The sequence below is a fragment of the Chlamydotis macqueenii genome, chromosome 29 (assembly GCF_036417535.1).
Source record: "Chlamydotis macqueenii isolate bChlMac1 chromosome 29, bChlMac1.mat, whole genome shotgun sequence".
Classification (NCBI taxonomy): Eukaryota; Metazoa; Chordata; class Aves; order Otidiformes; family Otididae; genus Chlamydotis; species Chlamydotis macqueenii.
This window is the reverse complement of record NC_141584.1, coordinates 727,663-749,813: the sequence shown is the minus strand read 5'-3', so window position 1 is coordinate 749,813 and position 22,151 is coordinate 727,663. Positions and strand designations below refer to the sequence as shown.

Here is a 22,151-nt window from a genome sequence, read left to right as displayed (position 1 = left end):
TTGCCTTCCCTGGGACCCCCCTCCCCGCGACCCCCCCACCCGCCCGGGACCCCCCCGCGGCGCCTCCCCCCAGCGCCGCTGCAGCCGCTGCTCAAGGCCAAGGTCAGCGCGGAGGAGCTGGGAACCGGCCCAGGTGCCCGGGCTTCCCAGCACCCCCCCCACCCCCACCCCACCCCCCCCAGGGCCGGGGAATCGGGCCCCTCCGCCCTCTCCCAGCTCCGCCTGCTCCCCCCCCCCCGCACCCGCCGGGGCAGGATCAGGCCCAGCCCCTCACCCCAGCAGTGCCCTGGGGCAGGATCGGGCCCCATTCTGCCCCCCGCCCCCCCCCCCCCCCCCCCCCCCCCAGGATCAGGCCCCTTCTGCCCCCGCCCCCCCCAGCCCCCCAGGATCGGGCCCCTTCTGCCCCCTCCCACCGCCCCCAGGACAGGATCACCCCCCCCATCCCAGGACAGGATCACCCCCCCCCCATCCCAGGACAGGATCACCGCCCCCCCCCAGGACCAGGATCACCCCCCCCTCCCAGGACAGGATCACCCCCCCATCCCAGGACAGGATCACCCCCCCATCCCAGGACAGGATCACCGCCCCCCCCAGGACAGGATCACCCCCCATCCCAGGACAGGATCACCCCCCCATCCCAGGACAGGATCACCCCCCCCATCCCAGGACAGGATCACCCCCCCACCCAGGACAGGATCACCCCCACCCAGGACAGGATCACCCCCCCCATCCAGGACAGGATCACCCCCCCATCCCAGGACAGGATCACCGCCCCCCAGGACAGGATCACCCCCCCACCCCAGGACAGGATCACCCCCCCCGATCCCAGGACAGGATCACCCCCCCCCCAGGACAGGATCACCCCCCCACCCCAGGACAGGATCACCCCCCCATCCCAGGACAGGATCACCCCCCCCCCCAGGACAGGATCACCCCTCCCACCCCAGACAGATCACCCCTCCCCCCAGGACAGGATCACCCCCCCACCCCAGGACAGGATCACCCCCCCATCCCAGGACAGGATCACCCCCCCCCCAGGACAGGATCACCCCCCACCCCAGGACCAGGATCACCCCCCATCCCAGGACAGGATCACCCCCCCCCCAGGACAGGATCCCCCCCCATCCCAGGACAGGATCACCCCCCCACCAGGACAGGATCACCCCCCCCCCAGGACAGGATCACCCCCCACCCCAGGACAGGATCACCCCCCATCCCAGGACAGGATCACCCCCCCCCAGGACAGGATCACCCCCCCCCCCAGGACAGGATCACCCCCCCCATCCCAGGACAGGATCACCCCCCAGGACAGGATCACCCCCCCCCCAGGACAGGATCACCCCCCCCCATCAGGACAGGATCACCCCCCCCCCCAGGACAGGATCACCCCCCCCCCCCCAGGACAGGATCACCCCCCCCATCCCAGGACAGGATCACCCCCCCCCCCAGGACAGGATCACCCCCCATCCAGGACAGGATCACCCCCCCCCCCCAGGACAGGATCACCCCCCCATCCCAGGACAGGATCACCCCCCCCCCCCCAGGACAGGATCACCCCCCCCATCCCAGGACAGGATCACCCCCCCCCCCCCAGGACAGGATCACCCCCCATCCCAGGACAGGATCACCCCCCCCCCCAGGACAGGATCACCCCCCCATCCCAGGACAGGATCACCCCCCCCCCCAGGAGAGGATCACCCCCCCATCCCAGGACAGGATCACCCCCCCACCCCAGGACAGGATCACCCCCCCATCCCAGGACAGGATCACCCCCCCCCCAGGACAGGATCACCCCCCCCATCCAGGACAGGATCACCCCCCCATCCCAGGACAGGATCACCCCCCCCCCAGGAGAGGATCACCCCCCCATCCCAGGACAGGATCACCCCCCCCCCAGGACAGGATCACCCCCCCACCCCAGGACAGGATCACCCCCCCCATCCCAGGACAGGATCACCCCCCCCCCAGGACAGGATCACCCCCCCCATCCCAGGACAGGATCACCCCCCCATCCCAGGACAGGATCACCGCCCCCCCAGGACAGGATCACCCCCCCCCATCCCAGGACAGGATCACCCCCCCCCCACCCCAGGACAGGATCACCCCCCCATCCCAGGACAGGATCACCACCCCATCCCAGGACAGGATCACCCCCCCATCCCAGGACAGGATCACCCCCCCCCATCCCAGGACAGGATCACCCCCCCACCCCAGGACAGGATCCCCCCCCCATCCCAGGACAGGATCACCCCCCCCCATCCCAGGACAGGATCCCCCCCCCATCCCAGGACAGGATCACCCCCCCCCATCCCAGGACAGGATCCCCCCCCCATCCCAGGACAGGATCACCCCCCCATCCCAGGATGCCCCCCCGGGGCCGGGGGGGGTCTCACCCTGCACCAGCGCGTGGCTCTGGTTCCAGATGCCGATGCAGCACTGGCCGGGGGGGCAGCGGACGGTGCCCACCCTGCCCCCCCCCGCGCCCCCCAGCCCGCCCCGCACGCTGGGGTGCTTGTAGGAGACGCAGCTCAGGTTGCGGGGACCTGGGTGCGGGGGGCAAAATACCGTGGGTGAGGGCTCCCCCCCCAAAAAAAAAAACCCCCCTTCCCGCACCCCCCCCTCCGCATCACCCCAGGGTGGGGGTCCCGCAGCACCCACCCGGCAGCCGCGGCGCCAGCCCCATGGGTGCCTCCGGCTGCGGGACGCGCTGGCGGGACGCGTGCGGGGGCCGGTGGGAAGGAGGAGAGGAGAGGAGGAGGAGGAGGAGGAGGAAGGTGCTGCCCCCGCAGCGGGGAGGAGCGGGACGGGGTGCCCCCACCACCCAAGGCCCCGCCGCCCCCCCCCAAATCGAGCCCCTGCCTCAGTTTCCCCGCCCCTCGCAGCCCTGCCTGGGGCCGTGCCTCAGTTTCCCCACCCGGGATTGAAGCTGGCACCCCCAGAATGGCCCCCCCCCAAAATGGGACACACTCCCCCCAAAATGGGGCACATTTCCCCCAAGATGGGCACACTCCCCCCCAAAATGGGCCACAATTCCCCCCAAATGGGCCAAATCCCCCCAAAATGGGCACATTTCCCCCAAAAATGGGACACAACCCCCCCAAAATGGGCTGCCCTCCCCCAAAAATGGGCCGTGCCACCCCAAAATGGGCACAATCCCCCCAAAATGGGACACAACCCCCCCAAAATGGGGCAAATTCCCCCCAAAATGGGCCCAATCCCCCCAAAATGGGCACACTCCCCCCCAAAATGGGCACAATCCCCCCCAAATGGGCACAGTCCCCCCAAAATGGGCTGCCCTCCCCCCAAAAATGGAACACACACCCTCAAAAATGGGCTGCCCTCCCCCAAAAATGGGCTGTGCTCCCCCAAAATAGGGCACAACCCCCCCAAAATGGGCCATGCCACCCGAAAATGGGCCGTGTCCCCCCAAAATGGGCTGCCCTCCCCCAAAAATGGGCTGTGCTCCCCCAAAATAGGGCACAACCCCCCCAAAATGGGCCATGCCACCCGAAAATGGGCCGTGTCCCCCCAAAATGGGCTGCCCTCCCCCAAAAATGGGCCGTGCCACCCCAAAATGGGCACAATCCCCCCAAAATGGGACACAACCCCCCCAAAATGGGCCATGCCACCCAAAAATGGGCCGTGCCCCCCCAAAATGGGCTGCCCTCCCCCAAAATGGGCTGTGCTCCCCCAAAATGGGGCACAACCCCCCCCAAAATGGGAAACAATCCCCCCAAAATGGGCTGTGCCCCTCGAAAATGGGACACACACCCCCCAAAATGGGCTGCCCTCCCCCCAAACGGGCCGCAATCCCCCCAGATGGGCCGTGCCCCCCCAAAATGGGCTGCCCACCCCCCAAAATGGGCTGCCCTCCCCCCAAACGGGCCGCAATCCCCCCAAACGGGCCGTGCCCCCCCAAAATGGGCTGCCCTCCCCCCAAAATGGGCACAATCCCCCCAAACTGGGCCGTGCCCCCCCAAAACGGGCTGCCCACCCCCCAAAATGGGCACAATCCCCCCAAACGGGCCACAATCCCCCCAAACGGGCCGTGCCCCCCCAAAATGGGCTGCCCACCCCCCAAAATGGGCACAATCCCCCCAAACTGGGCCGTGTCCCCCCAAAACGGGCTGCCCACCCCCCAAAATGGGCACAATCCCCCCAAACTGGGCCGTGCCCCCCCAAACTGGGCCGCCCTCCCCCCGAAATGGGCCGCGCCCCCCCGGCGCCCCCCGCACTCAGCCGAGGCCAGCGACTCGTGTTTATTACAAAAGGAAGAAATCGGCGCTCCCCGATTACAAAGGACCCCCCCAAAACTAACATCGGCCTCTACGCCCTCTTTGTACAAAAAATAGCACTTTGGGAAAACAAAAAACCACCCCCCCCCCCCCCAAAATAACAGCCCCCCCCCGAAAACCCCGCGTGTCGTTACATCGGCCACTGGATTTTTAAAAAACAACAAAAAAAACCCCAAACCCCCCCAAATTTAACAGACAGCACAAACGGGGAATTATTGCCAGCGCGGGGGGGCCGGATCCTGCGGGACCCCCGCTGCCCAGCGGGCCCTGACCCCCCCTTGAAATCCAGGGGTGGGGCACCCCGACCCCCCCCGATTTCGCCCCCCGTTGGGGGTGGGATATAAAAATTTGGGGGAGGGGAGCGGGGTGTTTGCCCCCCCCCCCCTTCTCAAGGCACGTTTTTGGGTTCCCCCCCCGGTGTGGGGATGGCTGGGGGTGTTTTGGGGGGGGTGGGGGTTTTTTTTTGGGGTGGGGGCGCGGAGCGGGGTGGGGGCCTGGGTGCCGCAGAGCCGAAACAGGGACCCCCCCACCCCAAAAATCCTCAGACTCCCCCCAAAACCACGGGGGGGGGGCCAGCACCCCGCGCCCCCCCCACCTCCCTCCCGGCTGCGTTTCCATAGGAAAATTAAGGGGGATGTCACTGGGGGGGGGGACTGGGGGGGGGACACCCCGAAACCCCGCAGCACAGCCCGCCCCCCCCGGGCGAGGTTTTGGGGTGGGGGTTTGGCACTTGATTTCCCGGGGGGGGGGGACACACACGCTGGGACGGAGCAGAGCGCGGGGGGCTGGGGTGAGGGTACGGGGAAGAAAAAAAATTAAAATAATAAAAAATAATCAACAATTAAATTAAAAAAAAAAAAAAAAAGACAATTCCTGGTTGTTACCAATTCTGCCGCTTCCAGCGGGGGGGGGTGCGGGGGGGGACGGCCGCGCGGCGCGGGGGGGACGCATAGTGCTTCACAGATTATTAAAATACAAATGCTTAAAGTTTCCTATATAAAAATATACAAATGCAAAAATATATATCGAGAGAGCGCGGGGGGGCGGCCCCCGCCCCGCACAGCTTGCTGCCTTTTTTTTTTTTCCTTTTTTTAAAAAAAAAAAAAAAAAAACAAACCCACAAAAATCCGCCCCCCCCCCCCCCCCCCCGCCCAGTTCGGCTTCACAGTTCGGCTGGGATGCGGGGTTGGGTCCCGGGCTGGGACTGGGGGGCACTGGTGTGGAATGGGGGGGCCTGGTTCCGGAAGCGTCGGAGCAGGGATGGGCTCCCTGGAAAATTTGGGCGGGGGGGCGCTGGTGGAAGCGCTCACCCAAGGCCTCGCCAGCCCCAAGGAGCGATTTGGGGGCGACCTCGCACCCCCTCGCACCCCGCGAAACGTCCCGCTCGTCCTCCGGCGGGGAGAAGGAAAAACGCTCCGGGAAACCGGAGAGGGAGGAAGAGGCCCGTTCACGGATCGCGGCCGGATTCACGGATCGCGGCCTCCGAGGGGACGAACGCGGGCGACGGCGAGCTCGACGCCGCGCCCAGCTCCGGAGCGCGGCAGGCGTCCCGCGTCCCGGGCCCGTTCCCAGGAAGCGCCGCTCTCCGGTGAACTCCGCGCCGGCGCGGCTCCCGCTCGCCTCACCCCGAAATTTCCGCGCGGAAACGAAGAGGTTTCGGGCGCCGGGGTCCCCGTCCCGCCGCCGCCTGGCTGCGGGGAGGGAAACAAAGCCGCCCCGCGTCACCCTGAGATGAAAAATCCTAAAAAGTCGCCCCCCACCCCCGCGCGGGGGGGGGGGGACGGCGCTGGGCCCCCCCGGCTCCCTCCTGCGCGGGCAGGGGAGCCCCCGCCCGCCTGCAGCCGCGCGGGGCAGGAAGAGGAGGGTGTGGGAGGAAGAGCGGAAGAGGAGCGAGCCGTCCGGTCCTCCCGAGGCGGGAAAAGCCGGGGACCGGCAAAGCCAAAGAGGTTTTTTCCTGAATCGCCCCGATTTCCAACCACTTTCTGGAGGAGGAAGCGCGAGGAGCCCCCTCCAGCAGCGTCGCGGCGAAACGCGGGAGGCGACGGGCCCGTCCCGCGCCCCCGCAACGCTTCACCCTCGCCGCCGGGACCTCCGCGGGGCCGGAAAGCGCCGGCCCCCGCTGCCCCAGACCCTTTTCCCCGACACCCGGCGTACCCCAAGGCGCCGGGTCCCAGCCCCTCCGCTCAACAGCTCCAGTGAACCTGCACGAAAACACCTCAACAACAACAACACCAAAAAAAAATATCACGGATTCCACGCGTAGAGTCAGCGCTCAGCCCGCCGGAGCGAGGAAAAGCCGGAGGAAAAGGAGCTTCGCACAGAAAACGGCCGGGAAAGCAGAGATCCCAAAAAGTCCGGTGAAGGGCGGGGAGAGGGCAGCTGGTTTTACGAAGATGGGGCAAGAAAAAAAAAAAAAAAAAGGCGAAACCTCATCCAAACAACGCCGAGGAACTGAAAGAACAGCCGAAAAGCAAAGCAGAGGGAAAAGGGCGGGGGGTCGGCGTTCTCCCGCTCCTCTCCCAGCACGACGGCGAGGGGCGAGCGCGGCCCCAGGGCCAGCCTGCTCCGGGGGAAGGCACCCAAGAGACCAAGCCGTGGTCGCAGCAGAACCTCTCCTCTCTCAAACCAACACGTCTTATATTTTTATATATATAATAATAATATAGAATCTTTTTTTTCCTTTTTTTTTCTTTTTTTTTTTTTGGTGTTTTTTTTTTTTTTGGTTTTGTTTGGTTTTTTTTTTGTTTTGTTTTGTTTTTTCCTCACTAAAAAGTATTTCAATGATCGTATACTTTTACCAAGGCATGATGGCGTCGAAGGCTAGCTACGGAGGGGCAGCCGGATCCCGGGGAGGGAAAGGGGGGGGGAAAAAAAAAAGAAAAAAAAAAAAAAAAAAAAGAAAAAAAAAAATAAGGTCAAGCCGAAATTAAAAAATACAGATATAGCTCTGGCCTTCGTCGGCGGTCACCGGGCCCCGGAGGTCGGGCAGCTCCAGGAGGGCTGCGGTCCCAGGCGGGAGGAGCTGGGTTTTAGTGCTGGAGGGTGACGAGGGACACGGGCCCCCGCGGTGAAAACGGCTCCCGGCTCCGGCTCCGCCGGCCTCTCCGCCCCGGCGCCCCGGCGCCACGGCTCGCCCGCGTTGCCCGCGTCCGCCCTCAGAAGCCGTTGCCGCTGATGTTGATGGACTGGAGGTCGGCCACCTGCATGACGTTGATGCCGCTGCTGGCCAGGCGCGCGATGCCCTCGGGGCAGATGGCTTCCATGGCCACCATGTTGGTGGCGATGAGGGCCGAGGGGGTGGCGGCGCCGTTCCCCTCCGCAGAGGCCCCCGTGTCCATGGGGACGGCGGAGACGTTCATGGCCACGCTGTTGGCCGCGCCTCCCTTCTTGTTCTGGTGGGTTTTGATGTGCTTGGAGAGGTGGTCGCTGCGCATGAAGCGTTTGGGGCACTCCGGGCAGGCGAATTTCTTCTCTCCTGCAAAAGAGGGAGGGAGAAAGCGGGTCAGGCGGAGGCCGGGACGGTTTCCCCCGATCCCCAGCGCGGATCCCGAGGGAAGCGGCGGCGTTCCGAGCCCTACCCGTGTGCGTGCGCTTGTGCCGCTGCAGCTCGTCGCTGCGGGTGAAGCGCTTTCCGCAGAGCGGCCAGGTGCAGACGAAGGGCCGCTCGCCCGTGTGCCACCGCAGGTGAGCGCGCAGGTGGGAGGTTTTGCCGTACACCTTCCCGCAGCCCGGCATGTGGCAGATGTGTTGCTTTTTTTTACCTGGATCCCCAGAGCTCCTGAAAAAAAAAATCCAAGGAAGAGAGTCAGAAACAACCCTGAGAGGCCCAGCTGACGGGTGGGAAGGGAGAAGGGGCTCCAACGAGGCACCGTGGGGGTCTCGGCGCGCTCGCGGGGGCGCGCAGGCCGCCGGATCCGCGGCGGAGCAGCCTTACCTCCCCTCGCTGTCTTTGCAGTAAGGGCAGGTGCACGCCTCCCGCCGCGTTTTCCGCCCTTGCTGGGGCTGAGGGTCCGGGCTGGCCTCTCCTTCCTCCACGGCCGCGCTCTCGTCTCCCAGCCCGTCTCCGCTCGCGCCGTGCAGGCCCAGCTGGGCGCTGTGGTCACCTGGAAGGGAAAAAAAAAAACAAAAACAACCCCCGGGAGGTTACGGCGGGCTCTGGCCAGCCCCCAGCCGCAGGAGGGAAGCCAGAGGGGCTTTCCCCGGCCTCTCCCCGCGGCAGCCGCAAAGCCAGGAGGGTCTCGACTCGACTGAGCCCAGGGAAGTTATTAATTCCAGCCTTCTCCCTCGGTTTTCCGCGGGCTCCCGTGTTTTTTTGAGCCCTCGCAATCCTAAAGCGAGCTCTCCCCCCGAGCCCCGGGGTTCTCCCCGCCCTCCACAGCCCCCAGCGAAGCCGGGGTCCCCCCCCAGGTCCCCCACATTTTAGCCTGCGCTCTCCGATCTGCAGCCAGAGGAGAGGCAAGAGCCACGTCTCTCAGGAAAAACAGCCTCCCCCCTGCGTCGCTCCAGCCACCTGCCAACTATTCCAGCTATTCCAGCTAACCCGGAGCAGGAAACAGGGAAAAAATGTGAACCGCGCGGCGCCGGCTGGCTCGCGTCGGTGTCGGGGATAAAGCAAGCGTCAAAACATCGCCAAGGGAAACCCGGGCTCCTCGGAGCCGCACCTCGCTACCGACCCTGCCAAACTCCCATTTCCCACCTTGGTTTTTTGGATGAAAGCAAAAATCCGGGAGCAAACCTACAGAGTAGATGCCAACCCTCCTGCCGCCCGCTCCCCGAAACGGCGGCGGTAAACAAAGCTGGCTGGAAGACCACAGTCTTCGTCGGCATCCGTCAGCGAAGATATAACCGGCAGCGCTCGCCGCTTAATTACTGCGATTGCGGAACGGGAAATACAGATATAAAGTTGAAAAATCATCTGGCGCTGCCGGCAGAGCCTCCCTGGAGGAGCGATTCCCCGTTCCCGCCGCTGCCGGAGCCGCGGGGTAGGGCTGCCGAGCTCCCGAGCGCAGACACAAGCCATCCGGAACGGGGGGATGAGGGGCAGGGAGTTCTCAATCAGTTGTCATTGCCGTTTTATCGCTCGACGCTTACGCCGGCGTCTAATTGCTACTCCAGTAACGCCGTCTGCGCCTCGCAAGTGTTTTATTTCCCTTCGAGCCCCGCCGCTTGATGGTTTTCACGCCGAAAAGCCGGGGCGGGCGCAGACGCAGCAGGCTGAGTAATCTCTTTTCCGCTGCACTTAACATCTGCCAAGAGGGGCTGACGGCAGATTTCGAGCCGAGACGCTTCCGCCGGACAGGCTGTCGCATCCTCGGCCGGCTACAGACCGCGATCCCAGCCCAAAATTCACCTTTTTCCTGCCGACTTCCTCGCAAGCAGGTGGCCGGGGCTGGGATCACAGCCTGACCGCGGTGGCGGCCGGGATAAAACACGTGAGGGCGCGAACACGCAGACGCTCGTTCCCAACGACGCCGTCGCTCTTCCCAGAGATCCTCTCCCGCTGCCGGGAAACGAGGCTGTGCCGAGGCGAGTCTCCCCCAAAACACCCATTTCGGGGCTTTCCTGATGCTGTTTACCAGCAGCCGCCCGACTGGTTCCATTGAGGAGGGGGTAATGGGAAGGACCGTGCCAGCCAGCCCTGCCGACGGCCCATGGGGACGCCGGGACGCGAGGGACGCCGTGGTGGCCTGGGGATGCCGGTTCACTCCCTCCTTCTCCTTTTCCCAACACTTGGAAGCTGCTTCTTCAACACGGAGCACGAACACCACGAAGCTGCGGCTGTTTCCCAAGTCGGCGTTCCCAAAAAACAGCCCAGGGTCCCGCTGCCGGCGTCCTGCAGAGCCGCAGGAGCAGAGGCCGCCGCCCCGGCACGGGGACCGAGGTGCTGCCACCGGCGGGTGGCACCACGGGAGGCTGGCGCAGCCCCGCCGGGACGAGTACCTGCAGCAACGCGATGAAATTTCCATTAAAAATCTGGGTTTTTTTGTGTAAAATCTTCGAGGCAGGAGGCAACGCATCCAGGAGAGGTGCTGGTGCTGGAGAGGGATGAACTTCAGACCCGGGCCGGCCCGAAAGGTCCGGCAGCCGCACGCTGTGGCCGGGAGGGTTTCACAGCGCGGAGACAGCGAGGGGGGAATGAGGAAGAGTTTCCGGCAGCAGGCAGCCTTCCTCGGGCCCGTGGCCCCGGTGCCACCAGCAGGTGTCAGTGGTGCCCTGGCACGGCTCAGCGCGGGAGCCAGGGACGGACAAAACCCACCGGGAATAAATCCCCGGCTACGGGGGGCACTGGCCAGCTCACGGCCGCGACGGCCGACGGCTCTGTGGCGGCACCGGCAGTGACCCACGCGGTCGGCGCGGGATTTACGTTCGCTCCGTGTCTGGGCTTCCTCAGAAGGAACCGCTCCGTTTTCACTCCTCCGGCCGCGGCTCTGCTCTCCCGGCAGGAGCATGGGAACAGGGAGGCTCGGAATGCGGGCTGGCTGCTCTGCCCCCCACATCCGCGGGGGTCCAGACGTGCCGGGCAGGCCCTTCGCCGTCGAGGGCCCAGGCACCCGGAGAATCAAGACGGGCTGCAATCACGGACACGAGCCCTGGCTCACCCGCTCGTCCCGCCTCTACTCACGTCACGGCGGGGCGGCTGGGTCCGCAGCGGGACGAGGCGCACGCCGCCGTCTAAGCCGAAGCTGGGACGTCACCCGCGGCGCGGCGAGGGGCTGCGCTCGCACGGCCAGCGCCGGCCCCCAGGATCCTACATCCTGGCACACAGTCCCCTCCAGGGCAGGAGGAAACGCTCGGCTGAATCACAGCCGAAAGACGCCGCAAATAACACCCGCGGCTGACGCAGCGGGACAGTGCAGTCCCGCGACCGCGCTCCTACATAGCAGAGGCATTAATAACCGCAACGGCGACGGTCGCGTCCGCCCTCGCCGCGACACCGAGTCGGAGAGGAATGTGGTCGGTCATCGACTGCAAAGTTTAGCAATTTTAGGACAAAACCTTTCCAGCTCCCGCCATCTCCAGCGCTTGCAACATCTGTTTACAGCCTAAAACCAGCACGGGGGAACCAGGGAGGGTTGGCTGTTGGGTTTTTGGCTTTGGCTTTTTTTTTTTTTTTAAGCTTTATAAGCCAAACGACGACAGCTTGCACTACAGCTACAGATTAGAGATTTCCCCGTCGCGTATCTGCCGTCCGGGAAGAGCTCTTGTGAAAAGGAAGGCGGACACACAGGCGCTCTCCCCAAAATACGCCTGGGAGGGGGAGAATCCAGCCCCGGTGTCTTGGAACGGTTTCAATCTCAAACAGGCAGAAGCCTACGCGGCGTTTTACAGTCTGCTGGCATGTCATACGGAGGGGAAAAAACCCAAATCCTCCTTCCGGTAATCTATGGCTCGCATCTAATTAAGGTATAAATAAATTACGGCAGGGGGAGACAGATCTTGTACGTACACGCTTCGTTCTTCGCGTACCGGGACGCGACGAAGGCTCCAGAATATCGCAGTTTCAGGAGAAAGCTCGGCGGAGAGGAACCAGCCGGATAATTTACGTTTATGACCTCCACTAACAGAGATTCCTTCCAAGAGCAAAGCTTTCCCGACGGCCGCCAAGCCCCCGCTCCACGCTCAGGTCAGCGAAGTCCTGAAAAAATAGATTAACAGCGGAGCAAGGAGGGGGTTTAATCCGTGGCAAACCCTGGGAGGGGCCGGAGCTGACCCTGTTTTGCGGCGCCTGGCTCGGGTTCCCGGCCTGTCCTCGCGCCCTGCTCCATCAGCGCGGGGCGGGGGTACCGACCTCGGGGACCCCTCAGAAGAGGGGCGGTCGTTTGCCGGTCTCAGACTGAAAAAGAGCGAAGCACCTTGGTCTTGGCTTGCGACTTGTCTCAAGACAAGGCGTTTCTTGTCTTCTAACGGAGGAAAAACGCTTGGGTCGGGTCGTTTTACTGAGCAAACTCAACCGAGGTGAGAAATGCCCTGCGGATGGAAGGGAGCAGCATTTTTAGAGCCACCCCAGCTGACCTCAGCAGCGGGGAGACCGACTCCGTGTTCATTTTTAGGGAGGATCTAGAAAAAAAACCACTCAAAAAAGCCCTGGGTTTCTTGCGCAAACTCTGCACCATTGGCAGCTCCTGCAGAGGCAGCAGAGGAAGAGGGGGGTACGTCGTCACCACGCAGAGCGGGGCACGCAGGACAAACCCACGCCCGCTTCCAGACGCAGTGAAGAGGAAGAGGAAGCTTTAAGGTGAAAAGAAAGCGCAGCAAAACCCGGCGGCACGCAGCCCCGGGGCTCCCCGAGCCTCTCGGCTGCCCTCCACTCACGGCCAGCCTGCAAAAACCCCGGATCCAAACCTTTCCAGCTCACAACTCGAGCTCTCCCCGGTTCCTCCCGGGTTTTTCAGCGGAATCTGGAAGCCCAGGGCGGCAGCGAGCAGCGTTGCCTCGCCGGCGCTCCCCAAAACACACCTCACGCTCTGCTCCAGGCAGATCCGAGGCAATTAAGCCGCACTTGCTACACAAAGAAACGGAGCAGGGTTTGTAAGGCAGCCCCCTTGATTTTTATCTCGTTTGGTTTCCTCACTAATTTGCAAAACGAGTTAATCGGCAGTAGGAAGTCATTTCTGTAAATTAGCCGAGCTCTCGCTTAATAATTCTTCGGCGCTACGGCCGGCGGAGCGGGGAGCGCGCGGCGCCCGGCTGCGTGAGACGGTGCGGTTCTGAAGTCCCTGCTGCAGCACGCCGAGTAATTGTGTTTTAATCAGGAGCTTAACGAGCTGAGAAGCCGCACGGCCGAGTTCGGCGATATCCTTTAATTGTTGGGAGGTTTCTGCGCGTCACAAGGCGTGACGCGTCCTTTGGGGATGAAGTAACCAGGGATGGAGCCGTTGGGTCAAGAGCGAGGTGGGCTGCACGGCGAGCCGGAGCCGCGGCCGCCCGGCCCGGTGACGCGCAGGCGACGCCGCGACGAGCTGGGAAGTCACCTCGTCCGGTCTGCAAGGTCCCCACGCGCCCCAGGACTTGCTCCATACCTCTGTCCCGCTGCCAACCACAGCGCGGATCTCCTTTGCCCTTTTAATTCCAGTCCGGATTGCCGCGGAACTGGGACGGAGCCTCCAGTCCCGCCAAAGCCTTCACTGGGGCGGTCCTGCCAGGGCAGAGCACACCGCTGGCGACCAGTAGCCCCAGTAGCCAAAGCACCTTCACCCTGTAGCCAGGTCCTACCAAACCGGGCCGAAGAAGAAAGCAGGTTGGTTAAAAAGAGAAGTCCCGGACGACGCGCGAGGAGCGCAGGAGGCAACCGCCCAGCCGAGCCGGGGAAGGGCGACCCCCGCGACGCCGCGGAGGAGGGCTGCGGCGCGAGCCCAGCGCAGCGCGCACCCAGGAGACGGGGCATCCCCGCACCTGAGCCCCTCGACTCCGCAGCCAAGGGCGGACGCTTTTCCCGAGCCTCAAAAGTCGTGTTTTTAACCACACCCCTCCGCGGAGAGGGGGGATTTGTGGCCGTATCGCTCATGGCATAACCTAGGCGTCCCGCGCCGCGGCGGGGAGGCGGCCAGACGGCGCTGAGTCTGTCCCGAGTGGGAGCCAGCGCCCAGAGAGCCGAGGACGCTGTTGGAAAGGAGCCACGCTGAAGCTACTCCCTGCTGCCGCGGCCCGCGGTCCGGCTCCTGCGGCGGGGCGATAAAGACCAGCTCCTCGGCGAGGAGGCGGCGGCGGGGCCCGGGTCGGCACAGATAAAAGGAGAAGGGAAGATGAGGGCCCGGCGAGACGGTCCGGAGCCGAGCGAGGAAACTCCTCCGTAAGGGAGTCACGGGGTGCGCGGCACCCAACCAGTCCAACCAGCACGGCTGCCAACCTGCTCCCATTTCCGGGCGGCTGAGCCCCCCGGCCTCGAGGAGGAGGAGGAGGAGCAGCAGGGCTGCCCCACGGAGCCCTGGACCCACAGCGACTTTGTGTGGGGCATAACCTCCCCAGGACGCAGCCGTGCTGCAGTGACGCAGGGTCTGGATCGGGATCGGTCCCTTTTCCCAAGCAGGCCTCGGGATCCCTCGGGATTTGGGTCATTTCTCCAGCAAACCGCCCTCTTTCCGACGCCGCGGAGAGAGGTCAGCCAAGGAAGCTGGGAGGGGACTGAAAGTCCAGCCCAGCGCGAGTCGAGAGCAGGAAATTTCACATTTTCTGACGTGATGTCACGGGCGTAATGAAACAAACAACTACGGCACGTTAAGGAGAGGGCCTGTCAGGGCTTGCCGGCCTGAGATCGATTCCGATTTTCCCCTCCCCTCTGCGGACGATGCCGTGTGGATGTCTCATCAAGGCCCTGCTACAAAGCCTCCCTTAAAATCCAGCGAACAGGAGACAATCGGGCCTTTGTGGCAGCGCCCCGGCGCGGGGAAGAGCCCTGTGAGAACAGAGTGGCGGCAGCGAGCCGGGGGTGCTGCCAGTAAACAGATTTCCAAGGGTTACGTCCCCCGGGAAGGCTTTTTTTTTTTTTTTTAAATTTCAGAAGGATGCCCTTGCTACATCCCACCGCAAGCCGCCGTCCCAGTGACGGACGGAGCTCGGAAAGGGAGCTCCTCGCACCTCCCCAGTCCCACCAGTGCCCTCTGCACCCTCCCAGCTCCATCCCCCCTGGAATAAATCACCCTTCAGCGCTGTTGAGGCCGTTTTGCACAAAACCGGGGCGGAGGGATGAGGGGCTGAAGCCCGGTGCTGCCCGGATGGGAAGCCGCCGGCGGCCGCCTGTTTACCCAGCGCATACCTCAGCCAGGCTGGGCTCTTATCGGCGAGGCGCGGAGCTGGAAGCGGCAGGAATCCGTCAGGGACAGGTACGCGGGGGCAAGAGCCGCTTCGCCGCTGAAACCGTCTGGACACGGAGCTAAAAAAACGTCCCCTCTCCCCCTGCCTAAAGCTCGGGCAAAAGGGGAAGAGAAACCCCGGCGCCGTAAACGTCCTGAAATCGCCCCCACCCCGCTTGCCACAAAGCCAAGGGGCCCGGCGCGGGACGTCCCCCGTCGGGGTGACATTTGGGTGACGCCGCTCTCTGGGGCGAGGTCTGCGTTGCCTTTGCACCGGTACGCCCCCAGCACGGCACCCAAAACCTCGCTCTTTCGTCCCAGAAGCGGTCCTGCTGCTGGCCCGGCGCGGGGGGCGGCGGCGCCCAAACCCACGCGGGGGTTTTGGGGAGGAAACCCCCTCCCGGGTTCCCTGCTGCCCTCCCCTCGCAGCACAGCCTGCCTGCCCACGGAGCAGCCCCTCAGGCCACAGACCTTCTCACCCACCGCGCCAATTCACAGCTCAGCGAACGCCCAGGAGGAGGAGGAGGAGGAGGAGGAGGAGGCAGCCTGCAAACCAAGCAGGATGCCATCACCTAATTAATACAAACACAAGCTGAGTTAAGTGCGTTAGGCGCTGCCCCATGCCCAGGAGCAAAAACCCCGGAATTTTAAAGACCTTTTCAGGTGTCATTTTTCTCCAGGGGGATCTTTCCCCGCCCTGCTTGGCAGAAAGGAAACCGAAAAGCAGAAACCTCACGGGCGGCTCGCCCCGAGCCCTCGCGAGGGGCTGGAAGCCGCAGCCCCTTGGAGTCCCCCCACCCGTGGACGGAAGCGGGGTTCAGGAGAGACGACGCGGGCTCCTCGCGTCCCGAGCGGCTGTCAGCCCCCGAGAAGCCGAGCCGAGCTCTTTGCAGGTCGGCTAGCGCAATCTGCGAGGAAGTGGTGCGAAAGGCGGCGGCTGCGAGGCCGGGAGGCAGCTGGGGCGCACGCTCAGCTACCGAAACCCCTCGCCACGCACCCCCTTCTCCCCACCACGCCGGAACACGGGGCAAAAGCCGAGGGGAGGGAAGATCAGCTGTCAGTCTCCCCCCCCCAGCAAACCTGGGGGAGGTTTTATTTCCCATTCCCCTCCCTCGGAAGCAGAGGAGCTTTTTCTGCTAGGAAAGAAAAAACCAAACCAAAAAAAGCCCTCACAACTTTTAGCCTCGAGCAGAAAGCGAGCACAAAGTTCCAGCAGATGCGGTGCGCGCTCGCAGAGCCGCCGGCAGCCCAAGGGGAGGCTCCTCACGGGAAACGTTCAGCGCTCTGGACAACAGGCAGGGTCGGTAACAAACCGCGTCCTTAAATCGGGATCAGGGAGGTCGGAGCGCGAGGGACCCGACGGCTCAGCTACGAGGCCGGGGTGCGCAGGGAGACGACGCACCCAGCGCGAGGTGCCGGGGGGCTCAGAGACAAACTCCTCCGGCGGCCGCGCCGCGCAGATTCCGTGACCGGATCGGTGCCGTGGAGCTTTCCGACCCAGCCGCAGCCTCTGCAACCTCCGAGCCTCAGTTACGGTCCCAGCGAGCCGAAACCCCAACCCTGCTCTGGTTTTTCAAACTTAACAGCAGCAAAGCGCGGCCTGAACGTCACATCCTGCGAGCTAAGGCAGAGCGAGGCGCTCGGCCGCGGTTCTGCGTGCAGCCGCCAGCGGCGGAGGGTGAATTCGTCACCGCGGATCCAGGGCTAAACACGCTGCTGAGCTAAAAAAAAAAAAAAAAAATTAAAAATAAAAAAAAAAAAAAGGAGGAGGAGGAGGAGGAGGAGGCGGAGGCGGCTCCCCAGCGCGCTGGATGGGTGGTCTCTGGAGCGTTCCTCCCTGTCCCACCTCCGAGGGCAGAGCCAGGCACAAATACAGGAACTGAGAGTCGCCCACGCGTTTCTCCGCGCCTTCCAAACAAGCGTGCTCCGCGCAAGCCAGGCTGCGGGGCCAGGGGATCCCCTCGAAGCCCCTCCGCCACCCGCGTCTCCCCGCCGAAAAAGCGGCCGCTGCACCACCAGCTCCCCTCTGGGTGCAAAAACGCGCGGGGCTCCGGCTCCAAGCGGCTCCCTCCGCGGAGGGAAATCCAAGGATCAGGCTAATCCCCCGGCCGCGGCGCGCTCCGGAATAAACCCGCAGACGCCCGCGAGCCAAGCTGCTGTAGCAACAGCCCAAAATAATGCTGCAAAACAACTCGGGCAGGGCGCTCGCCGCCACCGCCTCTCTCGCGAGAAGGAAGCACGAGGCGGATTGAGCAACATTTTTTTTTTTTTTTCTTGCTGCCTCTCAGCTGTGACTAAATCTAGCAACTGCCTTTTTAGCCCGAGCCAGAACAAAAAAAAAAAAATAAAGGAAAACAGTGGAAAAGCCAGCGGAGCTCCTTCCCGGCACCGATTTCTGCGGCGGCAGGAGTGTGCGGCCGCCTCGCAGAGGCAGGCAGGGCATTTCCAAGGGGAAGCCGAGCCCACGCCCCGTGTCCACACCCCATTCCCGGGCTGGCGGGAGCTTCTGGGAGACGCCGGGGCCGACCCGGGGCGGGGGGAACGGAGCGGGGTGCCCTGCGGCAGCCGGGAGCGCGGGGCCGCGTGGGGCGGGCTGAGATCGCAGCGTCCCGCAGCAGCACGCAGCTCCGCGCTAAATATACACTCAAAGAGCCCGTCCTTCCGCCCCTGCGAGGAAACTCCCCAGGGCCTGCTGTTTGTTTGTGCGCTGGGGGGAGGGCAGCAGCGTTTCAGTTATTCCTGAGTCTTACAAAGCCATGACTCCTTCTGTGGGCTCCGCTCCCCAGTCCTGACCCGAGACCCCCCGGGCAGGGCGGGATGGCGGCCTCGCGCAAAACCGCACCACACCCTCAGCGTCCCCCTTGCCCCTGCCTCCCCTCCCCACGCATCTCCCTCCTTCCCTGCTGCCAGGCGTCTCCTCCGTTTCTTTTCACGCAATCAGCCGCCCAGGAGTTCATTAGATCAGAAAATCCCCCGAAACCAGTTTCAGTCGATCGGCACTTCCTTCCCAGGGCCGGCAGAAGCGCCGGCCCGTCTGCCGGCTGTTTTGGGCATCGGTCGCCCCCAGCTCCGGCCCTGGCACCGCCGCGCCAGTGCCCGGAGCCCCGCGCGGTCCGAACGGCGGACACGGAGCCGGCCAAGCAACCATCGCGTCGCCTTCGATTTCCTCCGCCCGGCTCCGGAAAGGAAGCGAGCCAAACGGACTTACCGGCGGTGTTCGCGATGGCCAGCGGCAGCCCCTGCAGCTGATGCACCTGGATCCCAGAGGCTCCCAAGGCACTGAGGTTGATAGTCTGGAGGCCCGGCACGGAGGAGAGCTGGGCAGCGTTGACCGTGACAGTGCCGCTGGGGAGGGAGGCGATGGGGGTGAGCGTGGTGCTGGTGCTGCCCGTTTGGCCCAGCGAAACTCCCTGCATGGGGGCCAAGGTGATTGTCTGGGCCTGGGGGTTCTGAACCTGGAGGTTTTGGAGCTGGATGGTCTGCCAGCTCACCTGCCCGTTGGGACCCACCGCGGGCGCGCGGATAATGATGGGGCTGGAGTTGGGGACAGCTTGGAGCTGCAGGTTCTGCAAGGCGTCTTGGGAAATGGCTTGAGTGGCAAAGGTCTGGCCGGAGAGCGGGGCGGTCTGGAGGGCTTGGATCGTCTGCCCGCCTTGGACCAGCTGAGGCTGGAGCAGGATCTGCTGCTGCTGCTGCGACTGCTGGCTCTGATCCCCCTCTTTCTGCTGCCCCGGCGGCAGGGCCACCCCAGAAACCTGGCTCTGCAGGGAGTCCGAGCTCTGGACGCTGCTGACCCTCTGGGGCGTCTGCGCTTGGGCGTTGGTTCCCACCGTGGCGCTGGTGGAAAAATTCATGATGCCCACGTTACTGGTGGTGGTGGTGGTGGAATAACTGTTGGCGTTGGTAAAAAAAGCGCCGGAGCTGGCGTGAGACGTGGCCGTGTTGGTGGAACTGATGGCGGCGCCCGAGGTGGCCGGCTGGGAGCTGCTGTCCGGAGAGCCGGAGCCGCTCAGCGTCACCGTCTGAGAGGTGGGAGCCAGGCTGGCGGCCACGCTGTTGACGGGCAGCAAGGTGATGTTGCCGTTCAGAGCCACGGGGACGTTGGCCACGTACTGGGTTTGCCCTGAGAGGGTGTTGTTGGCCAAGCCCACGCCCTGGATGGGGACGGCCTGCTGCAGCAGGTTGGGCATGGCGATGAGGTTGCTCGTCCCCGCTCGGCTCGTTATGATCTGCTGGTTGGCGCCGGGGATGATCTGGAGCTGGCCAGAGGCGTCCTGCTGCACGTTGACTTGGGCAGGGGTGGTGGCAAACTGGAGCTGCTGCCCGTCGATGGTTTGGAACTGGGGAATGACCTGGTACTGGATATTGGGGATAACTCCCGGCAGCCCCGTGAGCACCTGCTGGTTCTGCAGGTTGGAAGCAGTCGTGACCACGTACGGCCCGGCGCTCACGGGCCGGCTTTTGGAGGCGTCTCCGCCGTTGCTGCCGTTGCTGCCCTGTTCCTTGGAGGTCGTCGGCGTGCTGGAGCCGGCGGAAATGATTTGCCAGCCGTTGGCGGACTGGGCGATCTGAGCGGCGGCGGCTGTCAGGTCCAGCTCGCCGCCCCCGCCTTGCTGGCCCTGGGAGCTGTTGGAGTTCTCGTTGGGAGACTCGATCCTGCTGCAGGTAGCTGCCAGCAGAGCCAGCGGGGAAGGCTGCGATTCCTGGGAAGGAGAGGAGGAGTTAAGGATGCGGGAGGCGGCCCGGTGGGCAGGCCAAAAATAAAAAAAGGGGAGGAAAAAAAAAAAAAAAATTAAAAAAAATAAAAAGAGAAAGCAGGGAGGAGCATACTTGGAAAAGATAAACACTCCTTCCTGAGAAAACCCACCCACAGCCGGAAAAATACAACTGCCAGACACAGGGCTGTCAGGCCGGGACAGAGCGAACCCACAGGGAAAAACCCTCGGGAAGGAGGAAGAGGGGAGGGAGTCTGGGTGTAAAGGGCAAGGAGAGACGTCTCCTCCGCCCCAGAGCGGGCAAACCTCCCCACGGGAGAACGACTCCGGGGAAGCACAGCCGCTTCTGGGCACCCGCCCTGGATAAGGCCAGGCAGGGCAGTGGTGTTTACTGGGAGCGGGGGCACCGTCCCGCTTGCGGGGCACCGTGCGGAGCCGGGGGAGGAGGGGAAGCCACGGACGCCGCGGGTCGGCGCTCCGGAGAGGGAGTTTGGCAGCGCTGACAATCCCCCGGCTCGCCCTCCTCTTCCTCTCCCCGGGGAGAGGAGCTGGCGTAACGCTCGGCTGGGCCAAACAAACGCCTCGGCCCGGCCCTGGACTTTGCCACGGGGACGGCCGGTTCCCCAGGGCGAGCGGAGCCAGGAGGCCGCCGGCTCGGGGCTGTTCCTCCCTGCCCGCACTCACCTGGCCCTCCCCGCTGCCCGCGCTGCTGTTACTGCTGCCATCTCCTTCGCCCTTCTCGGGCTTCACCGTCGCCATCTCCTCGGGACTCTCTTGGTCTGCGTGGGCGGGAAACGACAGCGGGAGTTAAAAGACATTTTGGGGCAGGAGAAGAGGGCTCGGGAGCGCGAGGAAGGCAGGGGGGCCGGGCAGAGCCGGGGGGGGACGGTGCGCCGTTCCGGTGCTGGCGCGAAGGGGCTGGGAACCCGAGGGAGCTGCCAAAGGGGAGCTGGCAGCGGGACAGGCAGAGGAGGAGGACCCGGCCCTGCTCCAGGCTCCAGCTCCTCCCCAGCCGCTCGGGACACTCCCTGGCCCCCGCTCCAGGTCCTCCCCGGGCCTCCCCTTTCCCTTCCCCGCCGGCCTGCAAGCACACCTCCCGCCCCGGCCCCGCGGGATCCACCCCGCAAAGCCTCACCCTGCCCTGCCCACGGGACTCCCCCACCGTGGATCCAGCCCACGGGGCTCCGCAGGGATCCGCTGGCCGGGGCTCCCCGCGGCCCCGCCGCGCCGGGGTCCCTGCTCCCCCCGAATCCTTCCTCTCCCACCGCTCAGGAGCCTCCGCTGCCTCCTCCGCCGGCAACCCCCCCGCCACGACCTGGGGCTTGTGCCCCCCCACGCCGGCCCACGCCCCCAGCACCCCTCACCAGCGTCCCCTCCGGCCCCCCAGCACCGCTTCCCTTGACCCCCCCCGAACAATCCCGCCTCCCCCCCACCCACAGTGCCCCCACCCCATGGCTCCCCCCCCCAGGGCCCCCACCCCATGGCTCCCACCCCACGGCTCCCCCCCCCCCAGGGCCCCCACCCCACGGCTTCCCCCCCCAGGGCCCCCACCCCACGGCTTCCCCCCCACCCACAGCGCCCCCACCCCACGGCTCCCCCCCACCCCCAGTGCCCCCACCCCACGGCTCCCCCCCACCCCACGCATCCGCCCCCGCAAGGCCCATTCCCCGGGGGGGGCGCCTCCCCCCCACCCCCCCCCGGCAAAAACCCTCCTCGCCGCGCCCAATCCCCGGGATCCTTCCCCCCCTCCCCGCCTCGCCGGCGCCCCCCCCTTTCCCCTCTCCGCCGATCGGGGCCTCCCCCGCCACCCGCTCCGCCGTTCCCGGCCCGGCACCGTCCGGCCGGGTCCCTCCCCCCGGAGGCCTTCCCCCTCCCCCGGGTCCCTCCCCCCGGCAGGTCCCCCCACAGCCTCGGCGAAGGCCCGGCCCGACGGGGCCCGGCCCGGCGTTGGGGCGGAGCCGCTTTCTGGCCCCTCCGAGCGGGCGGGCGGGCGCCCCTCGTTCGTCCGCCCGTCCGTCCCCCCAACCTCCCCGCCCTGCCCCGCCGAAGCGCGGCGGGCCCGTCCTTACCGCTCATGGTGGCCGGGGGAGGGCGGGCGGGCGGGTGGGTGGGTGGGGGGGGGCGGGCAGGCGAAGCCGGGGCGGGGGCGAGGAGAGGGGCGGGCGCGCCCGGTTCGCTGACGAGGCGGCCTAACCCCGCCGGTGACCGCCAAGGGGCTGCCGAGGGAGGGAGCCGCGCGCCGCGGCCCCGGCCCCGCGGCCCGCCCCCCCGCGCCCTCCGCCAATGGCGCGCCGCGAAACGGGGGCGAGTGACAGGCAGGGCGGCTAATGGAGAGCGAAGGCGGGCCGAGG

At 65.2% G+C, this 22,151-nt stretch overlaps 1 protein-coding gene across 1 annotated transcript; it reads right to left on the bottom strand.

Moving 5' to 3' along the window:
• Positions 1–6,424: 6,424 nt before the first annotated feature.
• On the bottom strand, positions 6,425–21,893 carry SP1 (Sp1 transcription factor). The gene is made up of 6 exons (XM_086768703.1): positions 21,870–21,893; positions 20,485–20,579; positions 18,294–19,788; positions 8,230–8,398; positions 7,874–8,073; positions 6,425–7,770 (listed from the first exon to the last, which is right to left on the bottom strand). Exons 1-6 carry the CDS (start codon positions 21,874–21,876, stop codon positions 7,451–7,453), a joined length of 2,286 nt encoding a protein of 761 aa, XP_086624829.1. The 5' UTR covers positions 21,877–21,893; the 3' UTR covers positions 6,425–7,450.
• Between the last annotated feature and the right edge of the window lie 258 nt (positions 21,894–22,151).